General features: G+C 40.6%; 1 protein-coding gene across 1 annotated transcript; it reads right to left on the reverse strand.

The window, feature by feature from the left end:
• Positions 1-1,860: 1,860 nt before the first annotated feature.
• SLC30A8 (solute carrier family 30 member 8) lies at positions 1,861-22,291 on the reverse strand. Its single transcript, XM_071553042.1, has 8 exons — positions 22,212-22,291; positions 14,062-14,267; positions 9,955-10,101; positions 6,433-6,586; positions 5,745-5,934; positions 5,243-5,348; positions 3,013-3,147; positions 1,861-2,006 (listed from the first exon to the last, which is right to left on the reverse strand). The coding sequence occupies exons 1-8, from the start codon at positions 22,289-22,291 to the stop codon at positions 1,861-1,863; spliced, it is 1,164 nt and encodes a 387-aa protein (XP_071409143.1).
• Positions 22,292-26,122: the final 3,831 nt, after the last annotated feature.

Raw genomic sequence — 26,122 nt, forward strand, 5'->3', positions numbered from 1 at the left:
TTCACTAAAAAGCAAGGCCTTTTTATACCTTAATAACACAATGGTCCTTCCATCTGTCAGTCTAGAATCTCAGTACCACTTGGTATCACATAATTTATTTTATTCTAACAAACCTATTAGTAAAGTGAGCCCTACAGCTGTTGGAAAGAGGATGGTGGAGTGGGAAAACATTATGCCTAGTTCTTGTTGGAAAAAAACCCCTGCACTATTAAGGCCAGGAGCAGAATTGAAGTTGTTTTTTGAAGCACTGGAGCATGCATTTTGAAGTGCAACCTTTACTTTTGCTAACAGATGAGAGTTTAATTCAGTTGCTTGATAAAAAATAGAGGCACTGCAGTAAGACCTGAGTCTTTGTTCCCAGTTCTGCTGTAACCACTGCCAGGTATGTAAAAGAGGAAGATTTAACACATTGTCCTGGTTCTGGCCAAGACAGGGTTAATTTTTATAGTAGTCAGGAGGGAGCATGGCTAAGACACAGGAGTTATTCTATACCACCTCACATCATTTTCCAGGAACAGAGAAAGGAGTCTCTTCCAGGTTGAGTAGTGTGGTGGCACAGTGGGGTATTGACAGGGTTTCCACATGGTGTAGTGGTGAGCACTTGCATGGGAATCGTTCACCTTTTTACACTCTGCCATTAATGTTGTTGCTGCTACTGTTCATGTTCTTATTTCATTGCTGTTTCCAGTAAATTGCTCATACCTCAATCCATAATCTTTACATTTGTGCCTCCAATTCCCCTCTCTATCCCACTGCAGAGGAGGGGGAAGGGAGATGGGGGAGTAGGTGAGCAGTTCAAGGTTTAGAGTGTTTTGGAAGGAACAGTAAATTAGGGAATGCCCTTTCTAAACCACAACACACATCCTGTTAGGAAATCTGGAAATTAGGTACCTGAAGGAGAGTGAATGGCTGTGTGATATGCCAAAGGTTTGTTGTAATTATCTGATATAACTCCAGGGATGTAGTGTTACTGGGTAACACCCCACAGGCCATACTATGAACCATGACAGGATGTTCACAATGGGCCCCATTCTTCCTCTGCCCTAATTTTTTTTAAATTTTTTAGTAGCACCTGGTCTGTTTTATTGTTATGACTCAGTGATACATTGTGACATGGACATGCAAAAATCCACCTCAAATCTTCTATCATAGCCTGTCATGATGCAATGGAATAGATAATACTACTCATGTCTGGCAGAAAAGTTTGCCTGACTAGATGAAAGATAAACAGGGCTACCTAAAATGCAAAGAGCTATTTGCCAAATGTGAATGGAGTGAATTCCCTTGCGATCCTTGCTGCAGAGTATGGGACACATCTGATACTTCCCTTAATATGCAGGAAGAGGAGTGTCTGCCAAAAGGCAGGGAAAGCACATGCCACCATCACTTTCTTTCCCAAATCCCTTCATCCCTTGTGGTAATTTAAATTTTCTCTTTCATCCTGAGTAAGTGTTGAACTTTGCTAACACCTAACTTAGCTTTCATTACACTTTGTGATAATTGGTCTGTTGGTAATTTGAAGGTCAATTAGTTTTTTGTTACTGTAATTACAACCAGGCACTCTTAAATGTTGCTTTAGTGCCAGTCTGCTGCTCTAGTCAAGAATAATTTAGATATTTCTCTTGTAATTGAAAGAAACTGCTGATGGACAGACAATCAGGCTGATGGATGGATCCAGTGCATGTTCCTACATGGTAGATGATGCCAACAATGAAAGGATCAAGCACTGATTGCAGTGGCAGGGCTTGTTATGTCAGTTAATTACCATTTGTTGTTAGTCAGATACATACAACCAGCACATATAGTCTCCATTGACCTGTAAGAGGGGTGACTGTTATTTGGAACAAAGCACGGCTCTCTTTAATCCCTGGGCTCTTGACAGAAGGTACAGTCTTGTTTCTGATCATCTCCTGATTCAATCTGAATGGTGATAGAGTGGAAGCTGTAGTGCTCAAAGAGGGCTTGGGTAATATCTCTCAAAATCTTCTGGCTGTCCGTTGTGTCTGCTATAGATAGCAAGCAGAAAATAATCAAAACACATACATTTTAATAATACTTTAAAGAAGAGTAAGTGTTTGCTGACAGAACCTTTTAACAAGAAGTTTGTTTGAGAAGTGTTTCTTGTCCTTTTTATCCTTCTTTCAGGAACTTCCATGTCAGCAAAAGTTTGTTCATTCAAATGTAGTTGGAATATGAAATTTTTGGCAAGAGCTAAGCTAAGAGTAATCACCATAGAAATTCAGTTTGGCAGAAGACTGGAGGAAAGCAGAAATGCTTAATAAAATTAGTTCATCCAGTCACGGAGTAGCAGCAGTGCCAAGTGATTTGGGTGGCTCATAGGCCCTCTGTTTTTGGGAAGTGGGGATCCCATGGAGGACTTAATCTCTGAACTTGTCCTTGTCCAAACCTAGATGGATTTTTTTTTCTTAGATAGACCTTAATATGTACAAAACAAAGAGATAAATGAGGAAAATTATCTGGGTACTGGAGAATTTATCATCTGGCATCAGAAATACAATTTTAAAAATATTTGAAAATATTAACTATTGCCATAGATTTACCTCTACATTCCAAACTATGTTTAAAAATTGTTTTACAGCTGGAGGTACATTGGCAATACAGATTTACCTGTAAGTTTTTCTTATAGGGATCAACAGTTTTCAAGTTCGACAAATCCACTCCAAAATCAATTTGATATTGTGAGAAAAATCCAGTCTGAGCCTAAGACTTCTAATTTATTTAAAGTATCTTTTAGTTTACTGCCTTGCTTCACAATCTCTGCAGTTCTCAAGTTTTGGGCTAAGTAGAAGTCCCTGTTGTTTTTGCAAGATTTCTGGAAGGAGGATTTGAGAGCTTTTCTTGTTATTGTTGTTGGGTTTTTTTTTCCAACAAAATTATGACAATTTTTTAACAAGCAACAGATATACAGTCAGTTTTGTCTGAATCAGGAAAGACTGATCTTTACTAGACAGCAGCAGAATACTTACTCTCTGCTTACAGAAATTTACTGACCTGTGGCAACATGAGCAGCGAGAACAGTTTGATTCATTGTCAGAGACCAAAGATGAAGGTTGTGAACAGACTCCACTTTCTCAACTGCTAAAATTCTTGCTTTTGCTTCATCATAAGTAAATCCTTTTGATGTTCCTGAAAAGGAGAAATTGATGGGAAAAGAATATTTTTAAGGGATAGGAATGATGATAAATAAAGGAAAATGTACTATGAACATTTACTCACTTAGATATATAATTCCTATAAAAATATTCAATGCTTTGGAAAGCCCATCTATTTCAGAATTCACTGTGCTATTTAGTCCTACCCCTTATTTTATACTTGTCCATGTTTTAGGAGATACCTTGAAGGTTCAGTTTACATAGGGTGAGCCATTTAGCCAGAACCTGTCCTATTTCTGCAACATCTTTTGTGAGTGCAGATTTTACGGCATCACTTGAGCACCTCTGGGTCATTTTGTTCTCAATATTTACAATAGAGAAGCATCTATTTAGCAGAGAAGGGAAGACAAATGTAAAGATTAAAGTTATTTGACTCAGGAATCTTAAAGTATATTAGAACCCACATCTAGTTATTGAGTAGGAGTAGCCAGTGATGGTTTTCCTAGACAAGCCTTCTTACCATGATGACCCTCATTCAGAGTGAGGACAATTGTGACAGGATGAGTTGCAACATGAAATTCAAAGTTTAATCTAAATCCAAATTTGACTAAGTAGTCATTCCTGTAGTGAGACCTGGGAATTTGCAAATACACATGATCAGCTATAAGCTAGGATGCTCCTCATGATCCACTTGGATCAGTAAGCTGAAAAACATTTTTAATTCCACCAGTTATGAAGTATAATAATGATGAGCACAGTATTGGTTGATTTTGTCTTTCATACCATAACTGATACTTACTTGCAATTGTTAATGACCTCAGTGTTGTATACTCTGTCCTATCTATTTATTAAAAGAATAGTGTGCTATAAGAAGTACTGACTTATGATGCTGACATGTTCATGCTCTTTTAGAGAAAGCCATGGACAGTTAGTGCCTGCATGACACAGTCAGTCACAGGGGCTCTGGGGCTGACAGCCTGGGACAGACTGAATGTGTGGGATGAGCCACCTCCAACACTAACTCCAACATTCAAAATTCTGGGTGGAATGCTATTTAGGAGACAGGAGACTGGCCTCCGAGTCCTCCCCAGGAGGACAGCGTAAAGGGGCTTCCTGCATGGGGGAAACATGCATGATTTTGGCATGTCAGCACTGCTTATGGAAACTGGGAGTCACTGCTCTGAGAGACTTTTGAGCATCAGAGGTTTTTTTTCAGTAATGAAAAGATTTTCTGATTTTTTTGTCACCCAAAATGCAGCCAGTTGCTGCACTCTTGTCCAGGTACACTTCTACATGGATGTATCTGTATCTCACAATCACTGAAAGCGAACCAACCCTAGAATGAAGCTTTACTGTAAAACAATATTGGAAATTTTATTTCTTGAAATGGAAGTAAGTGCCAAATGAAAGAGAGGAGTAAATAGCCATGCAAACAGTCAAACTGAGTATCCATTCAAAACCTGCACTGTTAGAGCTACTTTTCCCTTTAATCCTTCTGTCTTCATAGCTGAGAAAGAGGTTGCATTATATTATTCAGTATGAGGAAGGCACAACCATGCCTCTGTGAATGCTCAAGTCATCTGGCCTTGCAAATCGAATGTTCAGACCCATAGCTGAGAGGATTAAGTGTTGCTAAACCTAGTTCTTCTTGCTGCTGATGTGCTGAACACTTGAACGTGCCTGGAAATGTTCAAAAGCTTGCTTTTTCAGCCTGGGGTAACTAAAAACCTTTTAAACTTCTGCCTTTTGCACTCAGCCTGTTTAACAGGAACATTTCACACAGGTAAAGGAAATACACAATGAACAACGTGTGTCGGCATCTCATATGCCAAAAAAAAGCAATGCTAAAGATGTGACAGACAAAAGCAACTCAGAGCTCACTAGCAAAACACCAATGCATTGATTTTTACAAAAACTGGCATATGTATAAACCTAGAATAATGATAGAACACAGTTTTGATTAAAGTTGTAAGTAGGTGTAAAGGATAATCAGAATCATGAGAATATTGGAAACTGATGCAGAAGTGCGTTATTATAATATTTTCAGCACATATAAGCATTATGGAGAAGGAGATTTAAAAAAAGGAAACCCAAAATAGAACTGTATTGATTCTGGAATCAGGTCCTACCTTCCATTAGCACAATCAAAATATCCCTTAAAATGGTGATGGTAGTTGCCAAAACAAAGATGGAAAACACAAATGTGCAGATCGGGTCAGCTATTTTGTATTCTGGCTAGAAAAATATGAACACATCACTTTGTTAATTTCATTATTGTTGGCTATTGTAATTTTTAATTATCTAAATAAAAGAATAATATATTCCATTCATCTAGTAAAGAATGAATGCTGGCCTCCTTCACCAGTCAGGGAGCCTCAGCACAGGGAATGAAGGTGCCACAGACGAAGTAAGGGAGAGACACCAAACCATCCACTTGGAACACCAAGAAGTAAGTGTTACACTCTCAACAATCCCTTCAGTTCCCAAGAATAAGTATTATTTTCTTTGACTAAATTGCAATATGCATCATTTAGACAGAGGAAATATTTACCTAGTACCTAGTGTCACAATGTGAGGTAAGGAACTCTTATCCTTGATTGCAAGGAAGGCAAGTGAACTAATAAAACTAACCTTAAAGAAGATGATAAGTGCGCTAATTAGCACACTAATACTCTGGAATAGGTCTCCGAGGGCATGCGCCAAGGCTGCCCGCAGGCTGGCATTGCTCAGAGCTGGTTGTTCCTGAGAGGCTGACACGTGTTCCCTGTCTTGTGCCCCGTGGCTGTGCCCGTGGCCCGTCTGGTGCAGAATCAGGCTTAGGCTGCAAGAGACGTAAAGCCGCAAATACCAGCAGATATAATGCACCTCTGAAAGCAGTGGTGTCACACATACCATCACCCCTCTCACTTCTGAATGCTGAACAGTACAATCTGACACATTAAGTAGAAATGCAGAGTGGCTAAGCAGATAATTCCAACATGTTTCAGCGGTTCGAATACAAACAAGGAAGTCTGTGAGCAGGGTAATTATAAGCCCTCATTTTCTTGTTGAATATTCTGACATCTAATAAAAAGTGAGATGGAGATTAATCGTTTCCTGGAATTTGTGCATTTATAATTTGCCTTTCCAGTGTGGCAGCTAACTACTGCAACTTTCAATGAGAAGTAAGATCTATCTTCTTGACTCCTTTCCACATCCTCATGAAATTCATAAACATTTAATGTTTTTGAGGCCAATATCTCTCTATAGTTTTTTATTGAATTACAGAAGCAGGTTCAAAGTTCAAATATTCCATGGAGAGGAAAACAGAATAACTTACAGGATGTTGGCAAGCACGGCACAAGCAGAGGTAATGAGCATCACTGTGGTATCAATGTCGTAATCAGGGTGTAGCAGCCTCATGCTGGCCAAATATGTCAACACACCAGTCACCATCCAAACAATTATCATAGACACCAAAGCTCCCAGAATTTCTAGGAATTAAGACAATCTAATTTCAACAGTCAGAACACAAATGCAAGAAATTTTAAGAGGTTAATGGTAATGGTTCCAGGCTTGAGAGCTTTATAGCAAGGAGATCTGCTTCTTGTATGTTGGCAGATGATGCACACAAAGAATGGGCCAAAATCATTTCTGGCCATAGCAAATCCATTAGCTTCCCAGGGAGGTCTTACACGTGTGGTGGCCTAGCCCTGTTCTACTTGCTCCTGTCTCCTTTCAAGTATTGAGTGCATGCAACATTAGAAGAAATTGGAGAGATGAAAAAGATCATTTGGGGAGTTCTGGTAGGAGCAAAAAGAGCTATAATTGGAAGGAGGCACAAAAGAGCAAATCTTGTGTAGTTGCCTGGCAATGTGGTATAAACACCCCAAAGACCAGCCCTTTGGTCACAGAAGCAGAGGCTGCAGGAGGGAGAGGCACAACTCACCCAAATCCACTGGCAGACATAATCCTCTTCCACTAGCCCCCCCCCCCTTTCTGCACACTTCTCATTGCTTTACACTTCAGAAAGGCACTGACATCTCCCAACAAGGTCCTGGCAGCAAAACTTATCCTGAAACTCATCCTGCCAATGCCACAAAATCATCTTTGTGCCACCAGCTGTGATAAGAACAAAAGAAGTTATTTTTTCCCTGGGGCAGCAAAATTTAATTTTGTCTCTACTGGCTCTGAATTGGGCTCAAATAAATCCAGTCCCCAAGGCCACCTTTTATTGCACTGCCATAGGAGAGGTCCAGGGAAGTGCATATGAACATACAGTATGCTTTTAATAGGATGTGGTACTAGTAATTGCCATGTAATTTGAATGGGTAAATGAGAACAACTGAGACAATACCAAGAAAAAGGACAGACCACAGTAAGGTGAAAGGCAGTAGATAGCCAGAAAGCATTTTCACAGACCTCCACTGACAATTCATGAAAACAGCTTATGATTTTGAATATATTTTTATGAGGGTCACCCCTTTTGCAGCAGTCCACGTTCCAAATGCTTAGCAAATAACCACTTTTTCTAAAGCTGGCAAATAACAAATGAAAGTGCACTGACAGGGAAATCTAATTTTGCTTAAAAGTAGATAGAAGCTCACATAAAGTATACAATTTTTTCTGCAAGTTATAGGTTGAAACTCTACAAACATGGCCCAACTAAAGGTGTTGATGTCTGTGCTATCATGGGCATGAAAGCAGGCAAAAGCTTTTGTGAACACCTATACTCATGTCTGTGTGGATGTGTGCATATCCTCCACAACAGAATATGTTGGAGTTCATTTTTACCTACATAGGTGAAAATACATATTAATTTTCAATGTAATATCTTAGCAAAAGTTTAGCTGAGTTTACAGACCAGTTCAGCAGCACTAAATCCTTCACTCAAAATGTTCTCAGTTGCATTTCTTCAGAACTACTAGCATTAATAGAGCACAGCAAATAACAGTGTAGGATTGTGTGGGAATCTCTGAATCACAGCAGAGGGAAATTGAGGTGACAAGAGAGTTTTTATACCTGAAAGTAGGTTTGGCTCACAGTATCAACCTTACTCAATGTTGTGCTTCTATTTGTGTTGCTGAAAGTAGCTGCACTGGTTCTGGTTTGAAGGGCAAGAGGCATTCAGATGGCTTTTGCTAAACCTGGGCCCTGTCACACAGTCTTTTCTTGACAATATCTACCAGTTTGAGAGAAGAGGTGGAGAAATAGCCTGCAGTGACATGGAGTGCTGCACCTGCAAGACCTTGGTAGTAGTCAGTGAAGAATGACTTTGCCACCTGACTACCCTCAGCTATTCTATTAAGGTACCCACTTGCATATTAAACCAGAAATATTGCTGGGAAAATAAGCAAGAAACAGGATAAATATAATGGAATGCAATTAAATAGCCCCTACCATTTGATGCAGGGCTCTCTTTGCAGATAAAAAGACAATAAAGGATTGATTTTGAATTTCTGCATTGCAATGGCAAAAAAATAGTCTACTTCAGACTGAGGATGAAGTTACATGAGGTAGCTGAACGCGCCTACAGCAGCAAGAGAGAAATCTCTCACTATTTTTTCTCCAGGCTAAGAGAGCATAAACACAAAAAGTAATGATGGATCAACTGATGGCAAATAGTAGTTTTCTAAGGCTGCAAAATTCAGCTGTGTGTTGCCTACATAATGCCAGCCATGCTTGAGTCATACTGCACCTCCCTCTCAGCCAGGGGACTGTTTCCAACAGAGTTGATAGAATATACTTCGAGAGCTACATAAGACATGATGAGCATGGGATATGTCTTCCCTAATACTTTCTGCAGCTACAAACAACCTTGGGCTACAGACAGCCTTAGTCAGAAGCTGCTTCTGGATCTTTATATTGAATATCCTTGAAGAATTTATCATCTGAGTCCTTGGTTCAAGTGCACAGGTGACTGGAGTCATTTGAGATACATTGACTCTCTAAGATGTGAGCCTTCTGATCAAGCCTTCTGATGACTGCTGTGCTTGAGCTCTTCTGACCATCAGTCCACAGCCCAGCTCGGTATAAGGGGCTCCCCCTATAGCACTAGACTTCTGTGTTTAGGCAGCTGAATGGAGTCTAGATTTCTGCTGAATGTATCAGAGGCTTGAACCCTGTTCTTACATGTGCTCATACACAGGTAGACATTGATATTTAGGTGTCCAAATCCTGAACAGACTCATAGTCTGAGAAAATTTTGTCATGGTTAATGTTTCACTGCTGTCTTGTCTTTTGTCAAAACACTTGTGGTTGATTGTCAGGCTTTTGGTACTAGATGTCATCAGTAAAAATATTGATTTTGATTAAGGACAGAGAACTTTAGAAACCTTCCTGTGTTTGCATCTGATAACCAGCAGTGATAAAGGGACTTGCAGAGAGAAGATCTAGAAAAGGGCAAATGTTAAAGGATCTCAGTTTTCTACAAAAGTAACATTGTTGATTTCTAAAACTAATTTAATCTTTTGCTTTATAAATGGAGTAAACCGTCATTTTTTAGGTGTATTGCTGCTTTTATAGAAACTTGTGTTTCATTACAGATTCAGGGCTCAGTCCTCCTCACACTTGATCACTGAAGGAAGTTGCTGTTATCTCAGCCAAAGATGGCACCAGCCCAAAACTGTAGTAAATAATTAACTGAAATACACACCTATAGATAAGAGATGATGACACTCTTTACTTCTTTGAAGTTCACTGTCTTACTCTATTTGCCTTGTGTCCTGGAGGCTTTGAGGGCATTAGTGCACTGTCTTAAATGCCTGCAGACCAGTGTTAGACATCAGCATGTTTTCCAGCCCCTGGATATGGTAACTTCCCTTTCCCATTCCACAAGTTCACATTGTGAGATATTTGCTACCTGCGCGGTGCCACCCAAAAGTTAGCTGTTTGGTAGGAGGTTTGGAGGCAAGCCACAATGAGAAGAGGCTGATCAGGAAACTTGTGAGATCCACCAGGATGTGTGCTGCATCGGTGATCACTGCCAGGCTCCCGGCAATCTGCCCACCTGTGTGAAACACATGTCGGTATCATGGCTCTGGTCAGAAGTTTGAGTCAACTAGATCAAATTCAAGACCTACTTTGCTGTGAATAAAAGGAAACACTCAGTTTTCAGTCATCATAGACAAGACTCAAACCCCTTCAAAGACTGTTTCATTTTGTACCTCATTCATGCAGTAAAATACACTGCGCAGGCTGGAAGGGCACACCCACATGGGGACAGCCCTTCCCAAATCTTCGTTCGCGAAGCTGAGCCACACACACACACATGCAGTAAAAGGTATGAATTAAAAAACATACACAAGCCAAATTTCTTTATGTGTGAGAGACTCAAGAACAATAAGAGTTGTGATGCATTAATTCTGCGGTTATATTACTATTGGACTGTTTTACTGTGACTATTTTAGTATCAGATTTCTTCATGAAAAGCCCTATTAAGAATCACATTTCCAGTATCCTCTCCCTATCTTTTCATAGAACACTGATATTTTTATGCATGCACAAAACCTCAGAGATGTAGCTTATGGGATTCATTTCCTGTTATAGGAAAATATGCATATTCTTCCTGAGGTTTGGATGGCTCGATGCATGACGTTTATTTGTCACAGGCAACACTAAAACAGAAATACATGGAAAGGCCCTGGTAGAAGTGCTGTGATAAACAATCAACCATTTGAGTGAGGGCATGGAGAAAAATATTCTGTTCTCAGGACTAATCTGTCATTTTGCATCTGTAATACATGATTTAATTTTCCTGCTAAAGCTCAAAAAATGTGGCTGAATATCATTTTACTTTGGGGCAGTTGGATTTTATGTGAGCTCTGAAGGAAAAAAACCAAGCTCAAACCATTTTAGGTTATTGTAATCCACATTTCTTTTACCCAGTAAGCCAAATATCATTGCTTAGCCAAATTCTTCTAACCATGTCTCAGGGCTAAAGGCAAATCCAAATAAACTAAAAGTTTGCTCTAAACAAACCCCACTTCTGATGGTTACAAGAGAAGACAAGAATGACAGGCAAGACACTTCTTTTCATCAGAGTGCAAACATAGAAAAATGGAAATGTGAACTAATAGAGGCAAACCACCTAGTTTCTGCATTTGGCAATACATTTCCATTCTTCACTCATTTAATTAATTTCAGCTCACCCATTTCTCCTGACCACCGTCCATATGAGAACCAATGAATCCTGGAAAACATTCATTCAAATATTTGGCAGGATACCACTGCCAAAGGGACATATAGACATATTTCTTGTTTCCTAATAGATGCAATGTCTTTATTCCAGCAGGATGCACTGTCTATTTAATTTCCTCCTGTATGCGGATTTTAGATTTGAATACCAAACTCTGTATGTTTTGTCACCACAGGAGAAGTATTTTGCACATATAAGGCATATATAATTATTCTGTTGCCTCCCTATATGTCCCATTTACAACTGCTTGAAAGTTACTTCCCAGAAGGGAGCGAGCATGGCTGCAGAATTTGGGGGCATCTCATTCCTTGCAGTAAAATGAAACATTCAACAGAATAGGTATTTCCCAGGACATGCACAGGTATATAGGCACATATTCTTTTCTGTCATGACACAGCTTTCAGGCTTTCATGGGAGCAGGGTAGTTGTATCTCAAGTGGGAGGCAGTTGTGCATAGCAGAGGGGAGAAGGGTTGTCTGACAGTGCACAGATGATAACAACCAAGGCAGCAGCTCCCTTTCAGCAAACAAATAGGTAGAGCAGAAGCTGTGGGCAAAACACTATTGCATTTTAGATACTGTATTTCCATGTTCTGTGGGACAGCATTGCAAAACCTTGCTTCTAGCCTTCTGTCTTTGAAAAATGTTTGCAGATTATTATTTTATGTATTGTGGGCATAACTAATGCCTTGGGTGAGTTTCTGAGAATTCAATCTGCTTATCTTAGCAACTTGTTTACGTCTTTATATTGTGTTCTGACATGAGGATACAAGCAGTGTTTGTCTCTTTCTAGTGCCCAAATGGAAATTAAGTAGTTTGAAATCCACATTTGGTCCTTAACCCCTAAAAATGCCTGGAAAGTACTTTCACATCAGGGCTCTACATAGGGTATTATTGGTTTGACCAGTATCTCCAAATCCATGGATACTGTGATGGGTCTGCCTTAGAAGAATGGAAGATAATTGTCTTTCAAAGACAGTTGGCATATCAGGCTCAGTGAATAGAGCCCCTTTTGGGAGAGCAATAATGGCCAGCACAAATATCATGGAAAGACCTAAGCATTCAACAAAGAACAACTTTTCAACTTCTCTGAGAGTGATGCAGCTTTGTTTCTTCTGTTTAGCATGACAACGCCCAGAGAAGCCATTTGCCCTTAGAGTAGAAGGAAGGGGAACATATTCTTTACTTTCAAGAGTAAAGCCTGTGTAATAGTTATAGGTTTTACTGCTTTGTATCAATACTCCCAACAACTGGACTTTATGGCTTACTATTCCCTACAATGGATGTTTACAGCTTTGTATACCACAAGTAGTAACAACTGTCAGTCACTCAATGGTCAATCATCAGGAAGAGGAAATCTTGCCTAATTATTAAAAAAATTTAATGTATGGTTCATAATTACAAAAATCTCCATAGAGTGCTGTCTGTAACTGCAGTTAATAACTGGTTTGTCAGAGTTTAATGGTCTGAAGCAAAATGGTCTTCAAGCCTGTTACTTAAGCTGTCACTGCAAAAAAGCTGTATGATTCATTAAGCAACATGAAACATTTAGTTAACACATCATCTGTCCTTCCAATTATCCTCTAGCATTGCTGCATTCACCAAACTTAAGCCTGCTGATTATATGGTTTTGTTAATCATGCATTACTTCTGGCACTGGAAATTACTGCATGAGGATTAGCAATATGCATGAGTTTTCATGGGGGAAATGCACGTGACCTACAAACACTGGGGCTTCATACAGATGGAGTGCCTGGGAGGGAGGAGTTGGAGAAGTCCCTGCTGGGTTTGGCAGCCAGGGGAGAAGGCAGAAATGCAGTAACTCTTTCAGTGTCTTTACTTCTCACCTGTGGGGAAGACAAAGCCTTCCTCTTTCATTTTCATGGGGGTCCACAAATGCCCATGAAAAAAAAACTGGGAAAATATGGGTTTCAGAGGATTTCCTGGCTGATATTTGTTACCTCGCCTGGGACACACATGGCAAAAGTCTGTAGGAATCCTTGTGCCTTCCCTTACCTCACCTCACTGTGGAGAAGGGCAAATTAACGAGCCAGGAACTATCAGGCAGAAATAAACGTCGCAGAATCCATGGAGAGAGTAGATCAGTGGGACAAAATGAAAGCTAATGCTCTATGAGCGAGCCAAATACTTATATTGGATATTATAGGATGGGTCCAGAAATGAAAGCTAATTAGGTAGGGGAATAATCTTCCATTGATCCAGAGACACACCAGCAGGCCAATTTAAAAGATAAATGTGCCCAGCATAAATACATTGACTTAACTGTAGAAAAACAGATGGTGAATCTGGCCCTGGATTTCCCTGGATTTTGTGGAGACTCTTGCATTTGTTATCAGGTCCTTCTGCTAGCAACCTTCATAAGTGCTGAGGTCTCATTGGCCAGAATAAATATGTAAAATCTTTTAATCTTTTTTAAAAAATATAACCCAATTTATTAGAAACCTTTTGTGGCATGATGCTAAGACACGGTAGTCAGTTTTAGCCAAGGTTAAAGACCTGGAAGAACAGTTCAGACTATTAACAGATCTTTGTATTCCTGCCTGGACGCAATGATTGAATGAATATATGAAAATATTTTGATAATTTCACTTACACCTGCACCTCCCCCACCATGATTCTTTTAGTGAATGGTGACAAAGGAGAGTTACGTAGTCCTGAGTGGGTTCACCTCTGTGTACCATGGGCCCCTGTAGGCAGAGAATGTACAGAAGGCATAAATGTGGCTGTACCAGACTGAGATCTCTTTGAACACAATACTCCCCTGTTATCTCAGCAATCATGAAGAAGATGCAAATTACTGATGCTACACAGAGCTTCCTCTTGGCCTGATGCTGCTCCCTCTTTCTGTTCTCATAGGCTTGTGAGTAGCCATGACAGTGATATGCTGGATTAGCTTCAGTAACTTCTGCTTCCTGCTGCTGCCTCTCTTCATTTAAATTCTTCTGAAGTGAGCTCATCCTTCAGGATAGAAAGAAACAGAAGGTTAAAAAAGAAGAACCCTGGTTATTTGGGCATCTAGCCCTACAAACCAGAAACTATGTAATTAATACTTTCAAAGAATAGAAGCAGCATTGGGAACACCAGAGCAGGTCACAGAAGAGGCTTTTTTCCCACAAACTGGGCTCTGTAGGAGGGAGCTGCACAAAAATTATTTCTGTGGCTATATTTCCCAGCATTTGGGTTCTCCTACATTATTTAGCAGTTTATGAAGCTCAGGGTGGCTTTCTTAGCCTGTGTATTTCATGTACACCAAATGATTTTCAAAAGGTCATATCTCATGCAAATAGTTACCAAATTCACCACAGCATGGAGGCATTTGACTGAAAAAATCAGGATTTTATTCCCAACAACTTTCTCAGAAAGACTATTAAAAAACCCCAAAACATCAAACTTCTTTTTCTCAAATATAAATGACTAAAGATATTTCTTTCCTTTCTTTGCACACAGAACTTTTTCATCTCAAATTTCCAGATAGGTACCAAAACTATCAATATTCCAGCAGAACCTGAGCATAGAAAATATTATTCCAAAAATTTCAAAGTTATTTTAAAAAATCAAGTAAATCAATTCTTCATAGTATGCTAACCCCTTTGTGTCACTGATTTCATGGAAAGGCAAGAAGTTCGGCAGAAGTGGCTCTTTGAGCATTTCTCCATCACAAGGTCATTTCCCAGCCAAGTCTGCTGTCAGAAAACCTCAGTGTTGTCCCTGTCAAGATTCCTGCACAGGAAATATGGGGTGAGGGTACAGAGATCCAGAGCCAAGCACACTGCATTGCAGATGTGGAAGCTCTTGGATGACCATGACATCTGGTGCTTTCACTAGAGCAACACAGAGACTGCCCCAGTCAAGGTGGTTTGATGAGCAAGGATCTTCCCTTCTCCTTATCTCTCAACTGAGAAGAGCCCAAAGGCTCACACTGTCCCAGGAGGCTCAACTGAAACCCATTACGTCTCTCCAGATAAAACATTAGTTGCAAGAGCTACTCCTGATGTGGTAAATGTGTATTGAGACTGTGGCATCAGAAGGTGAATTTTGCTGAGATGCATGTATGTAACATCCCCATAATCACATATTGCAGCAGTTTGAGGTCTGGGCTGACCCAGGAACACAGCAAACCCCACTGCTTTATTTCAAGTCTGAAAATAGCCCGGGGCCAGGATGTGGGCCTGGGCTTAGCTTCCCCAATAATAACAGCCACTTTTCCCCCATTCTAACTTCAGAGTTTCCTTTGGGACCTAGAAGAACTGTTTCTTCAGTTGAATGAAGAAAACCTGTGCTCCAGGAAGTAATATGGATCCTGGTGACTTTCTATAGTGTTTCTGCATTGTTTATGGAAGTGTCAAGATGCCTAAAATCTCACTGGAAATAAATCAATGGTGGCTGCCAACCTGCAGTAGTCAATGTCAAGGAAAAAACTGTACTGAAATTACAAGCTTTTTCTAGCTGTGTTTTTTGGGCAGCATGAGCAGGCTGCAGCTGCTTAGCATGTCTGAAGTCCTGCCAGATGCCCCACACCAGAGGGCAAGAGGCAAAGACACCTGCAGGGCTGTGGATGCTGCGGCCTTTTGTGTTCATCAGTACCACAGAGGTACTGGCAGAAGGAGAAAAGCTGACCAACCTTGGCTGCCAAGCACTGTAACTGTAGATAATCAGTGTGGATTTGGTTTTGTAAATATTATTGAGGTGTTCCAAGGATGCATTGTTCCCCTGAGTCAGCCTGTTTTCCCAGCCTGGTTAACATGTGGTCTCTGTTTGCTCAGAGGAGGCAACTGGTTCTCTCTCTATGATAGGAGCCTGTGTGAAAAATCAGCTGGTCAGGTTTAATGCCTGATGCTTGGAGACAGTGAGTTTTCTTAGTCCTTTTGTCAGCGTTTTTCTTTATTTTCTTCACGACAATGAATAAATTGGAGCTGGGTTGTCTGGGGAGCAGGCTGTCCATCTGGCAGCTGGGTTCCCCACTAGCCAGTCCTTCTCCAGTCTTTTAGTTTTACATTCATCAGGGTCCTCATGTGCACTGTGTCACTTTTGTACAGTATTTTCCTGATGAATTAGACACAGAAGGTACCACAAATTAATTCTTTCCAGATGGCTGAATAAAATGCTGTCGTTCTCTCACTCTCCCCTGGAGATCAGGGCAGGCAAGATTTTCTTTATCATGATCTCTCTATAGATCTTTTCTATAGTTTGCATGTAAAATTAATTTCCCCTTACCTCAATTTTCATCAGCTGGCATAGAATGTTAAAATCACCTTAATGACATGAGTCACAATCAGCTCAACAGCCTGTCAGGGCAGGGATGCCAAAAATACTGCTGCATGTTTCTGAGCCACCAAATCCTTGCCTTGCTGTTAACAAAATAGGTCACTCTGTGACCCTCTCCCCCCCCCCCCCCCCCCTTTTTTGTTTGTTTGTTTGGGTTTTTTTTAATCTTCAGGTCTCTCTGTCAGCTAACAAAACCTTAGGGCATCATGGAGAGGCAGGAAAGCACTATCCACAGGTATTGTTGGACAGATGCAAAAGCAAACAGAGAGAGCATAAACCTACAAATGTCACTTTTTCTGTCTAAAGGGCACCTAAATAAAAGTGCCCCAGTTGCCAGAGGTGGTGAACATTCACTGCTCCCTTTGAACTCACAGAACAGCATCTGGCCCAATGAGTTGAGGAAACTCCTGCCAGCTTCTGCATATTATTTTTCTCTTCCAAAAGCAGTCTGTCACTAATTAAAAGAATCTAAGAGGCAATTTTATAAAAGAGTGAATCAAAAGCTTAAGGTGCAAAGATCAGCTCTGTTAAACCAGAAACCCCTTTAGAGTGTGTTAGAGCAAGATGTAGCCTTTGAGTATCAGATCTCTGAACCTGCACATTACAGAGTCACAGATTAAAAAATAATCTTTTCTTCATTTGAAATTCTCTTTTCTTTGTTAAAAAAGATAGACAGGGGAATATCACAGAAAGACTCCTACTGAGTCATGCCCAGAAGGGGGAATGTAGAAAATATTAATACATATTGCAGATTCCACACAAATCATTAGCAATAGCTTTTTATTACAACTTCCTTTTGTTTGTTTTCACTTGATCTGCTGGGTGTCTTGATCTGCAGGCTGATGGGAATAATTGCCATCCTCCTAGACCATTATGAGTTCCCCAGTCAAAAGAGCAAAATGTGGAATCACTGCACTTCCCACAGGAGATCATCTCCTTCACAAGGGAAAATAGTAATTTTCTGGTGCCGGAAAGGATAATGAAACTGCCTTCAGAGAAAAATTTATCAAAGCCATAGTCACTTCCCTTATTCTGGCAGAATTCTGACTTCAATCTTGAATATTTCCAAGGCACTTAAGACGCTGTTAATAGCCTGGTTGTCCAGTTTTTCATTTTCCTTATTGTGGACACAAAATAAAGACAAGTATTTACATATTTGCATGCATTTAGATGTCTAGTAAATGGGAATTCATGCCTTGGTTATTTTATTTAGTCTCATTTTGAGGGCCTGGCCCTGTACACAGAAATGTATTGTCAATAAATTTCCTTCTGCAAAACAGTATAGCAATAGCTGCCTGGAGACAGACCAAAGGTGCAAATAGCCAAGTATCCAAACATAAGGACAAAGTACCAAAAATGAACATGTCCAGAGAGGTGCTGCTCTCTAGTTGTACAAATGTGGAGGCTGAGAGATGGCTGAACCAGAGCTCCTAACAGCCCTTTACAGATCTTTATTCCACAATCCCAGCTGACTTGAAAGTGTTGAGTTCCATAGTTTAATTATGATTTGTGTAAAAATATTGCATCCTTTGTTACTCTGAAGCTGTCTGCCTGCTATTTTAATTAGTTCTTGTACTGTTAGAAATAATGAATGACTATTCCCTGTTTACCTTCATGACATCATTCATAATTTTATGTATCATTGTTATACCTCTGAACCATCAATTTTCTGAGCTGATGGCCTAGCTATTTAATTTCTGTTTCATACTACTTACTATCTTGGTTCTAATTTTCTTTCTGAGATGAAGTGGCCATAATTGAAGTGGGCATAATGGAGATGGCGTATGGCCAGTACTGGGCAGGCACAGTCCTTTCTGCAGGGTCCTAAAGTCACCTCACAGGAGGGCAAAGGCAGTGGGATAGGTTTTGCTGAGTCTGCCAAAATACTGCATGCTAGTGGGACCAGCTGGTGAGCCAGTACAAAGGAGACATAACCACAGGGTCTTCAGTTAAAACACTTCAGAAGTCACAACTACAGTTTTCCTGAGCATTGACTTCTGTAAAGCATAAGGAGCGGTGGAAAGCCTTTATTTGATGAGGGCTCTTTGATCTCATAAGAGTTTTCATATTGCCTGCAGGAAGGCAGAAAAAGAAGAAAATATTCCTCATGTACTTGCCATACAAAATCACTCTTCACTTGAAGAAATTATCTCCCAGGCTTGCTTCAAACTTTTGCCTACTGGTATGAGCCTGGCAGGCAGGACTCAAGTATGAACCTAAGACTAATATACAGGAATATCTACAGGTCACACTAATGCCCTGTAAGAATATCTACAGGTCATGTTAATGCCCTGTGTTAAAAACTTTTTCATGAAGACAAGTCCTAAGATTTTTACACATCTTTTTTGCTTTTGGCATTATCCCTCCTCCCTTATGTTTCTCTCTTGTCTCAAAGACAAAATAAAAACAAAACAAAAAAAACCCAAAGAAAACAAAAAACCTTCACTTGTGTGATGGTATTCAAAATTCCACTACACTGTCACATAAAGAGCATAATCGGCAATTTGTAAAACCATGCTGGATCAAGCCAAAATCTAGTTCACAGTATAGCTGGCACAATCAGATACAAAGTCACAGACCTGTGAAGTGTGTTATTGAATATTTCTGGTCAATATTACAGTGATCTGTTGCCAGCAAGAAATAAAATCATCTGGCCTGTCTTCATTCCTGGAAATTTCTGGAATTTGGTTGAGCCATTACCTAGACTGTGATAATTTGTTATGTAGATCATTAGATAGGTGGTAACAAATAAAATCCAGCATAATAAATGATTAATCATTGGAAGAACTTATCCTCTCTTACCACCAGCACTGATTGTGAAAATACTATAGAAAACTATCTTAGACACCTAGTTCTGACCAAATTCAAAGAGAAATTATATGATTGTGTCTTTGAATGACTTACAGACAACACTTCTTGCATGAAGCAGGAGGTTCTGAGTGCTCAGCTTCAGAGCCTGTCACCATTATGGTTCATACCCTTCCTTGAGGCTGGTGGCTGGACCACTTCTGCAGGGACTGGACTTGTCCAGTCTAGAAAAAAGGTGGCTCCATGATCTCCAAGCTGCAGCCTGCCCATATTTTTGAGGAGGCTATTGAGAAGATGGACCTTTATTACTGTGCATGGAGGAAGGATGAGGTAATTGGTCATAAACTGAAACAAGTTCAGATTGAATATGAGGAAAAAAAATATCAGAACAGTGAGATTAATTCAGTACTAGAGCAGACTGCCTAGAGAGGTTGTGCGATCTCCATTCTGAGAGATTTTTTCAGGACTAGACCATATGCGGCCCTGAGCAATCTTGTTCAGTGTCTTGGCAGACCCTGCTTTGAGCAGAAGGCTGGACCAGAGACCTCCTTGAGATTCTTTCCAATGTGAATTACCCTACAAGCCCACAATTGATCTGATTTTCAGAGGGCTTACTTGAAGCCCAGCCCTTTGTAAACCTTTCAGGTTTAGCATGGGAAACCTCAATGCATCCAAACCTGCTAGTGACTACAGACACACCTGGCATGTGCCAATCAGCCTCCTGAACAACCCTGAGTGAAGGGAAAAGGGTCTGCTTTCAGGCTTCCTACTCACATGGTCAAGACAAACCCTTCTTTCCTGTGTACTAATGATGGCATTTATCAAAAAGAAAGAGGCTGGGGGATGGCAAAGAAATAGGCAATCTGTGTGCAAAATAAATTCTGTTGAAAGCATTAGAGCTGTTCATTAAGCCTACACTAAGGGAATGGAAAAATGTGGTAATTTATACCAAAGGCTTATTGCTACTGATCAGCTTAAGACACCTGAAGCTGTGCAGGCAGCTGGTCTGTGTAAGCCCGAGCCCAGTGGACTGCATCCCCTGATGGCTTGGCTCCAGCCTGCAAGCTGGCACTCTAGGTCACTGGGCTGGCACCCCAAGCTGCTGGGCTGGCATCCTGGACCACTGGGTTGCAATGGGGAGCTGGACATGGGCTTCCCCTGAGCTTCCAGCTCTTCCCAACAAAAGGAAGTCACTGTCTCTCAGTCCCATTTCTGGTTATTTCTGGGACTGGACAGAGTAATTAGATTGTGCAGTTAATTAAGTTTCATCTGGGAGAAAAAGCCAAACGGAGGTGCAGCACAAAAGCCACATGGCTGGACAACAAGGCCTCCTTGTTTTGGAGAGGTGTTACCACCTCCATCACTCAGGCTCTTCAGGACTGGAGAACCCTGCTGAGACCAGCCCTCCAGCTCAGAGGTGTTGGATGCAGCTGCAGCCATCAGCCCAACAGTTGCAATTGCTGCCAGAGATTCACCCCAACAAACTTCAATCTTAAACTAAGACATAATCATCAGTAACAAATTGACTCCTCCAGAAGGTGAGTCAGCTCACAGATGGAAGGATCAGCTGCCAGGCATTCTTGGCCCCTGCGTGCATCCTATTCCTACTCTTACCAGGAATATTCCCTGTTATCAGTGACTCAGGGAAACTAAGGACTTCCTCACAAGGTAGCCTAACAACTGTCCCTGTCTCAGGAAACCATGTACAGGGGTTGTCCAGAGTTGTCCTTTGTGTCCAGAGGTGGTGAGGGGCCAAAGGATCTCAAGTACCGAAGCTGTGTGCACAAAATTGCAAACTTTCAAAAAACCTGAGAGTCTTCAGTAACTAAAATGAACTGCAGGATCATATGGGATCTTTCTGAAACATAAATATTACACAGAAGTCATTTTGGACAGTGCCATATATATTTATGGAGCCACGTAATAATATTTAAATAATAACCCAGACACTCAACAGACTAAAATATGATGGCACTGACCCCAGTATAAGAACATGGGTAGATTTCCATTTGAACTGACAGTGTTTACGCCAAGTTTCTGTCCCACACATTTTAAGAGAGCCAAGCAATAAATAACCTGAAAACCAATGAGATAATGGAAATGTCAAGACGTGCTAAGCTGTAACTGAGCAGCTATTTTCTTTTAAAAATACTTACTGGTCTGAGTCAAAAGGAAGAATGAAAATAAGTTAAACTGCAAAACTATTTTCTGATAGGCATTTATACGTCTTTTTTTTGTTTTGTCTTGTTTTGTTTTGTTTTTTAACACAAGCTACAGCATATCTTATGTTTTCAGAGGATCTTTCCTCACTTGAACAAGCATTTACTCACAAGAACCTCTGGCACATGAGAGGTACATTGGCTCTAAGTCCAATAGACTATCCACAGGAATAAAGCATCACCTTTCTTTCCAACCAAATGGATAATTTAGACATTCAAGCATGAAGGAGCCTTGAATCAAATATGGTGTCAATAGCATGATTATAATTCAGCCTAAATTTGCAGCATAATCCATGAGGTTTTGCATCCTACAATAAATCTACTAAGCTTATAAAATACATAGCAGGAGACACTTGCTTCAGCAGTAGATTGGTTCAATCCATCACATACACAGAGACGTCAGACTGCTGTCTAGCAAATGCTTCAAACATTTAATAAGAAAGTTTAGGAAGGAAAAAAATCAAGCAAAACATTTTGAAAGTAGTAAAAGATATTCCCTGTCTGCACTATGAAGCTCTCTGGGCTTTGACTCCGGCACCCCATCGGCAGATCAGTGATCTCATATTTTTCAGACACAGCAGTGGCAGTGAAGGAAACAGAGTTGTGTTACCTGTCCAGGGCCAAGGAGTACTTCTTGGTGTCCTTCTCACTCACAAGACAAGCTCTTTCAAGATCCTTTTTGGTAGCCATGAGGAAAGTCAATGGAGTTTTGCTTAGGTTTCTTCCCACCCCACCCCCCCCAATCTCTCTTTTCTCTGTTGGAAGCAGATATGGGCAGAAGTATCCTCTTGACATATGCAGAAGTCTCTATCAAATATTTTTAAATGAAAATGTTTTAATAATCTTCTCAGTAAACCCACTGCAAGAGAAAGCTGCTTTCCTAGTGCTGGTGGCGTCACTACCATGCCAACCAGTAACTTGCTGAGCATTGCAGATTGGATGATTTGGGCCTTCCTCCCTGTTTTTCTTTTTTTCTCCTCCATGTTTGACGCTGGATATGCTCTTTGGTCACTCGGTGGGTGCGTGCACTCCCAGTCCTGGGCTGGGGGTCAAGCACAGTGTGCACACATCAAAGTGCACACAGGGGCTTGCATGGATGCCCTGGAAAGGAGAAGGAAGGTGATTAAAACAGCCTGATTTGCCTGGAAACAGTCAAACCTCTGTTTGCCTTTCTGCTTCCTTGGCTTGGGAGGAAAGTAAACCTCCTGCACTTCAGGTTTGCACAAGCCTTTTAATCTGAGCAATTGCTCTAAAGACTGATCTCTATCCCTGTCATATTTGCTCCTAATGGTTCAAAAGAGAAGAGACTGCTTATTATTTCCATTTGCAACACAGGCTCTTGAAATCTTTATTTCAGCAGGAAGGACTGCAGGTTGTTATTTCTGCTTTATTCAGTTTGTTAGTTCTATCAACAGCAACAATCCCTGGAGGAGGGAAGACCTCCAGCCTCACCTCTCTCACAGCCTGACCTCAGACATTCACTTCAGCACTAATGGGAAGTTTTGCACGGACACTTTCTGTCTTTTACCATATTTTTGGTGGAAACAAACCATGATTGAGATCCCTACCTGTGCACTGCCTTTGCAGGAGAGATTAGCACTAGGCAGTGAGAAAATACTGGGGGCTGCACCTAAATTTGGCAGTCTTTTCACATGGGTAGGGTAATCTAATATGGATATGATGAGCTGGGAACTCCCTGCCCCCAGCTAGCAGAGCACACACTCTGTCTGAAATTCATGGAGGTGGGGTTGCATTCTACATGAAAAAATGGATTTATGCCATCAGATATCCCCACATTGCCTCATGCATGTCAACTGTGCAAATGTTCCCCCAGAACCTGTGAGCCAAGGAGCTGACTGTATCTCAGGTGATTTTATGAACAGCCACAGCAGAAACGCATGGGGTTTTTTCCACAATGTGCTGTCACCTTTGCCTCTCTAATGCTCTTTCCTTGGGAGCTTTTTTCCAGGGGCTTATACACACCTGTGCACCCTTATCAGGCCAATCGGTGGAAGAGATCAATTCTATGACTCATGTCTGGAACACCAATCTCCTTCTGACCATTAAAAGTTGGTCTTTAATGTATTTTAAAGTTGCTCCCACTTACTGGACCTGACAATGTGGGTGGCTGGCAAGGCTGGTTTGAAAAAAAATCACATCCAAAGATGAACAGTATGGACCCAGGCCATTTGCAGGAATCTTACAAAACAGAAGTACCACACTACTTACCACCCCAGAAAGGCCATTAAGTAGCAATTTTATTCTGCTGCCAAGAGGGAATAAGGGAGAAAAAGAATATGGCTTTCCAGCTGTGGACTCTGGAACCTGACATAGGTTTATAATTCATGCCCAACAAGGGCTTCTGCTGGCTCTCCTTCCCATAAATGTCAGTGTTATTGCAGTGTCTCTGTGAGCTTCTCAACTCATTTTTCTTTAGAAATTACCAAACAACAACATCCTGTTGCAGTCTGGGGATGCCTGAAAAAACAAACCTGGCCTGAGACCTGATTTACAGTGGATCTCAGCCTTTCTAAGGTGCTAAGCCAAAGTATCAGGTCCAAGCACCCTCAACATAAGGAAAATTTAAAATCCACCTCAGAAGATTACAGATAAAGCCAGTTTCTGTTTCTAATCACTATAAGCATGTAACTTTTCTTAGTGAGATAGATGTTCCCATCATTTTGCAAAAGAGTCTTGAGCCTCAGGTGCATACCAGCAAAACAAAGCCATAGATCATTCACAGCATTTAATCTAGACTTGCATTTTGTGTTTATTATTGTCAGTGCTGATGGTTGTGCTTCTCGGGAGACAGGTTGTGAGGCAAGATAGAAAGAAATCTTTTCAGAGCTTTCCACAAAGACTTGGGTTTCCTCTTTATACAGACTCTGAAACTCATTAAGAGAGAGACAGCAGCTGTCTGTGGAATTTCTGTTTCAGAAAAATTATTCAGACCATCTCAATAAATTTATCTTAGGCCGTTTGTTTCTGAGTCTACATTAAAAATGTCACATATCCAATCATACCAGTTCTAATGACCCTAGTCAAGGACATTTCTCAAGATTCACATCCGATAAGGACATGTGAGGCATCACACTGGCTTTTGCAAATGAAAGCTTCTCGTCATTATTATCCAAAATCTCCATTAGTAAAAAAAGCATATCCTTGATCCCATTTCAACTTCAATCAGCCACACTTTAAATAAGAAAAAGAAAAAAGCCAACTCCTCTTATCCTGTCATTATGGGAGTAGATACTGACAGCTTAAATGTACAGAGGAAAAGTCAGTGCATCTATTAATTGAAAATGCCAGTGAAGTCGATCATTTTTATGAGCCAAGAGACATCTTAGAGATCATCTGCAAAGTTCCTCTCTACCTTTCTCTGACATCAGCACTAGTAACTCTGTACTGCATTGCCTGCAACCCAGGGATCCAGGCATTTGTGATTTCTGGGGCTTGGTTATTACAGTTTTTATATTTAGAGTGAGAATATGCTTTTTCACCCAGTGAAGCTCCAGTGCCTTCCAACCATCTGTCATTTTTGGATCCAAGGCTGGAGGCAAGACAAGTTGAAAGGAAAACCACTTTCTTCTTCTTGTGAACCTATCAATTCAGTAACCATTTATAAGCGAGTGTCAAAAGGAAAATATCTACCCTGATTTAGATCCAATATAAAAATCATTAAAAAGATGTTAATGTTAAATATTTTAAAATACTAAAATTTTAAACTTCAATATATTTATCTTGGGTTTGCTGACAGTATTTCAAAAGAATGGAGACTTTTGATAGTAACTGACTGAGGGGTAGAAGTCATCTGCAATGTTTTAGATGAGATTTTAAATTGCACAAAGTCATTTGGGAGAAAAAGACTTTTCAGCTTCTTGTCAAAGAAATTCAAGTTTGCATTGGGAGCGAGGATCTAGCAGAAACACAGCACAATACTATTTTGTGGTGTACACCTCTGCCTCCAACAATACAAGTCTATGCTGCTACCAAATCAAGTGGGAATCCTTCTACAGAGTCTGAAGCTTCAGGTCCAGAATATCAGACATCTACTTCCCACACAGGGAAGTGTCCAACCGCAGAGTTTCTCCTGGAGAAGCCAAAGGTATGAGACAGCCTCTACCTAGAGAGAAGTCTCTGGAGGAGCTCAAAACCTTGCTATGGATAGTGAGAGAGCCCAGGGTGCCCAGGCTGGGCAGGGAGTGCAGTGCTAAATGCAGGGGGAGACATGGATGAATCTAGACCCCAGAGTGGGAATCCTGAAGGACATCACAGACATGAGCCTTGTACAGCTATGAACTTCCTATGGCCTGTGCCAGGCCTCTTGAAGGTTTTCTTTCTGCAAGCTGTGATATGAAAACAGGTTTTTCTGTATGGCAGCAGAAAAAAAGAAAAATATAAGGTTTAGCTTTTTTTGTCCTTTTTATCTTGTTTATTCAAACTTTTGTTTTGATCTCATTTTCTTAGGGCCAGCATTTCAGAAGTGTTCTGAATTAGATTCCCAGTGTCTCAGCTCTCATG

The sequence above is a fragment of the Pithys albifrons genome, chromosome 4, assembly GCF_047495875.1.
Source record: "Pithys albifrons albifrons isolate INPA30051 chromosome 4, PitAlb_v1, whole genome shotgun sequence".
NCBI lineage: Eukaryota > Metazoa > Chordata > Aves > Passeriformes > Thamnophilidae > Pithys > Pithys albifrons.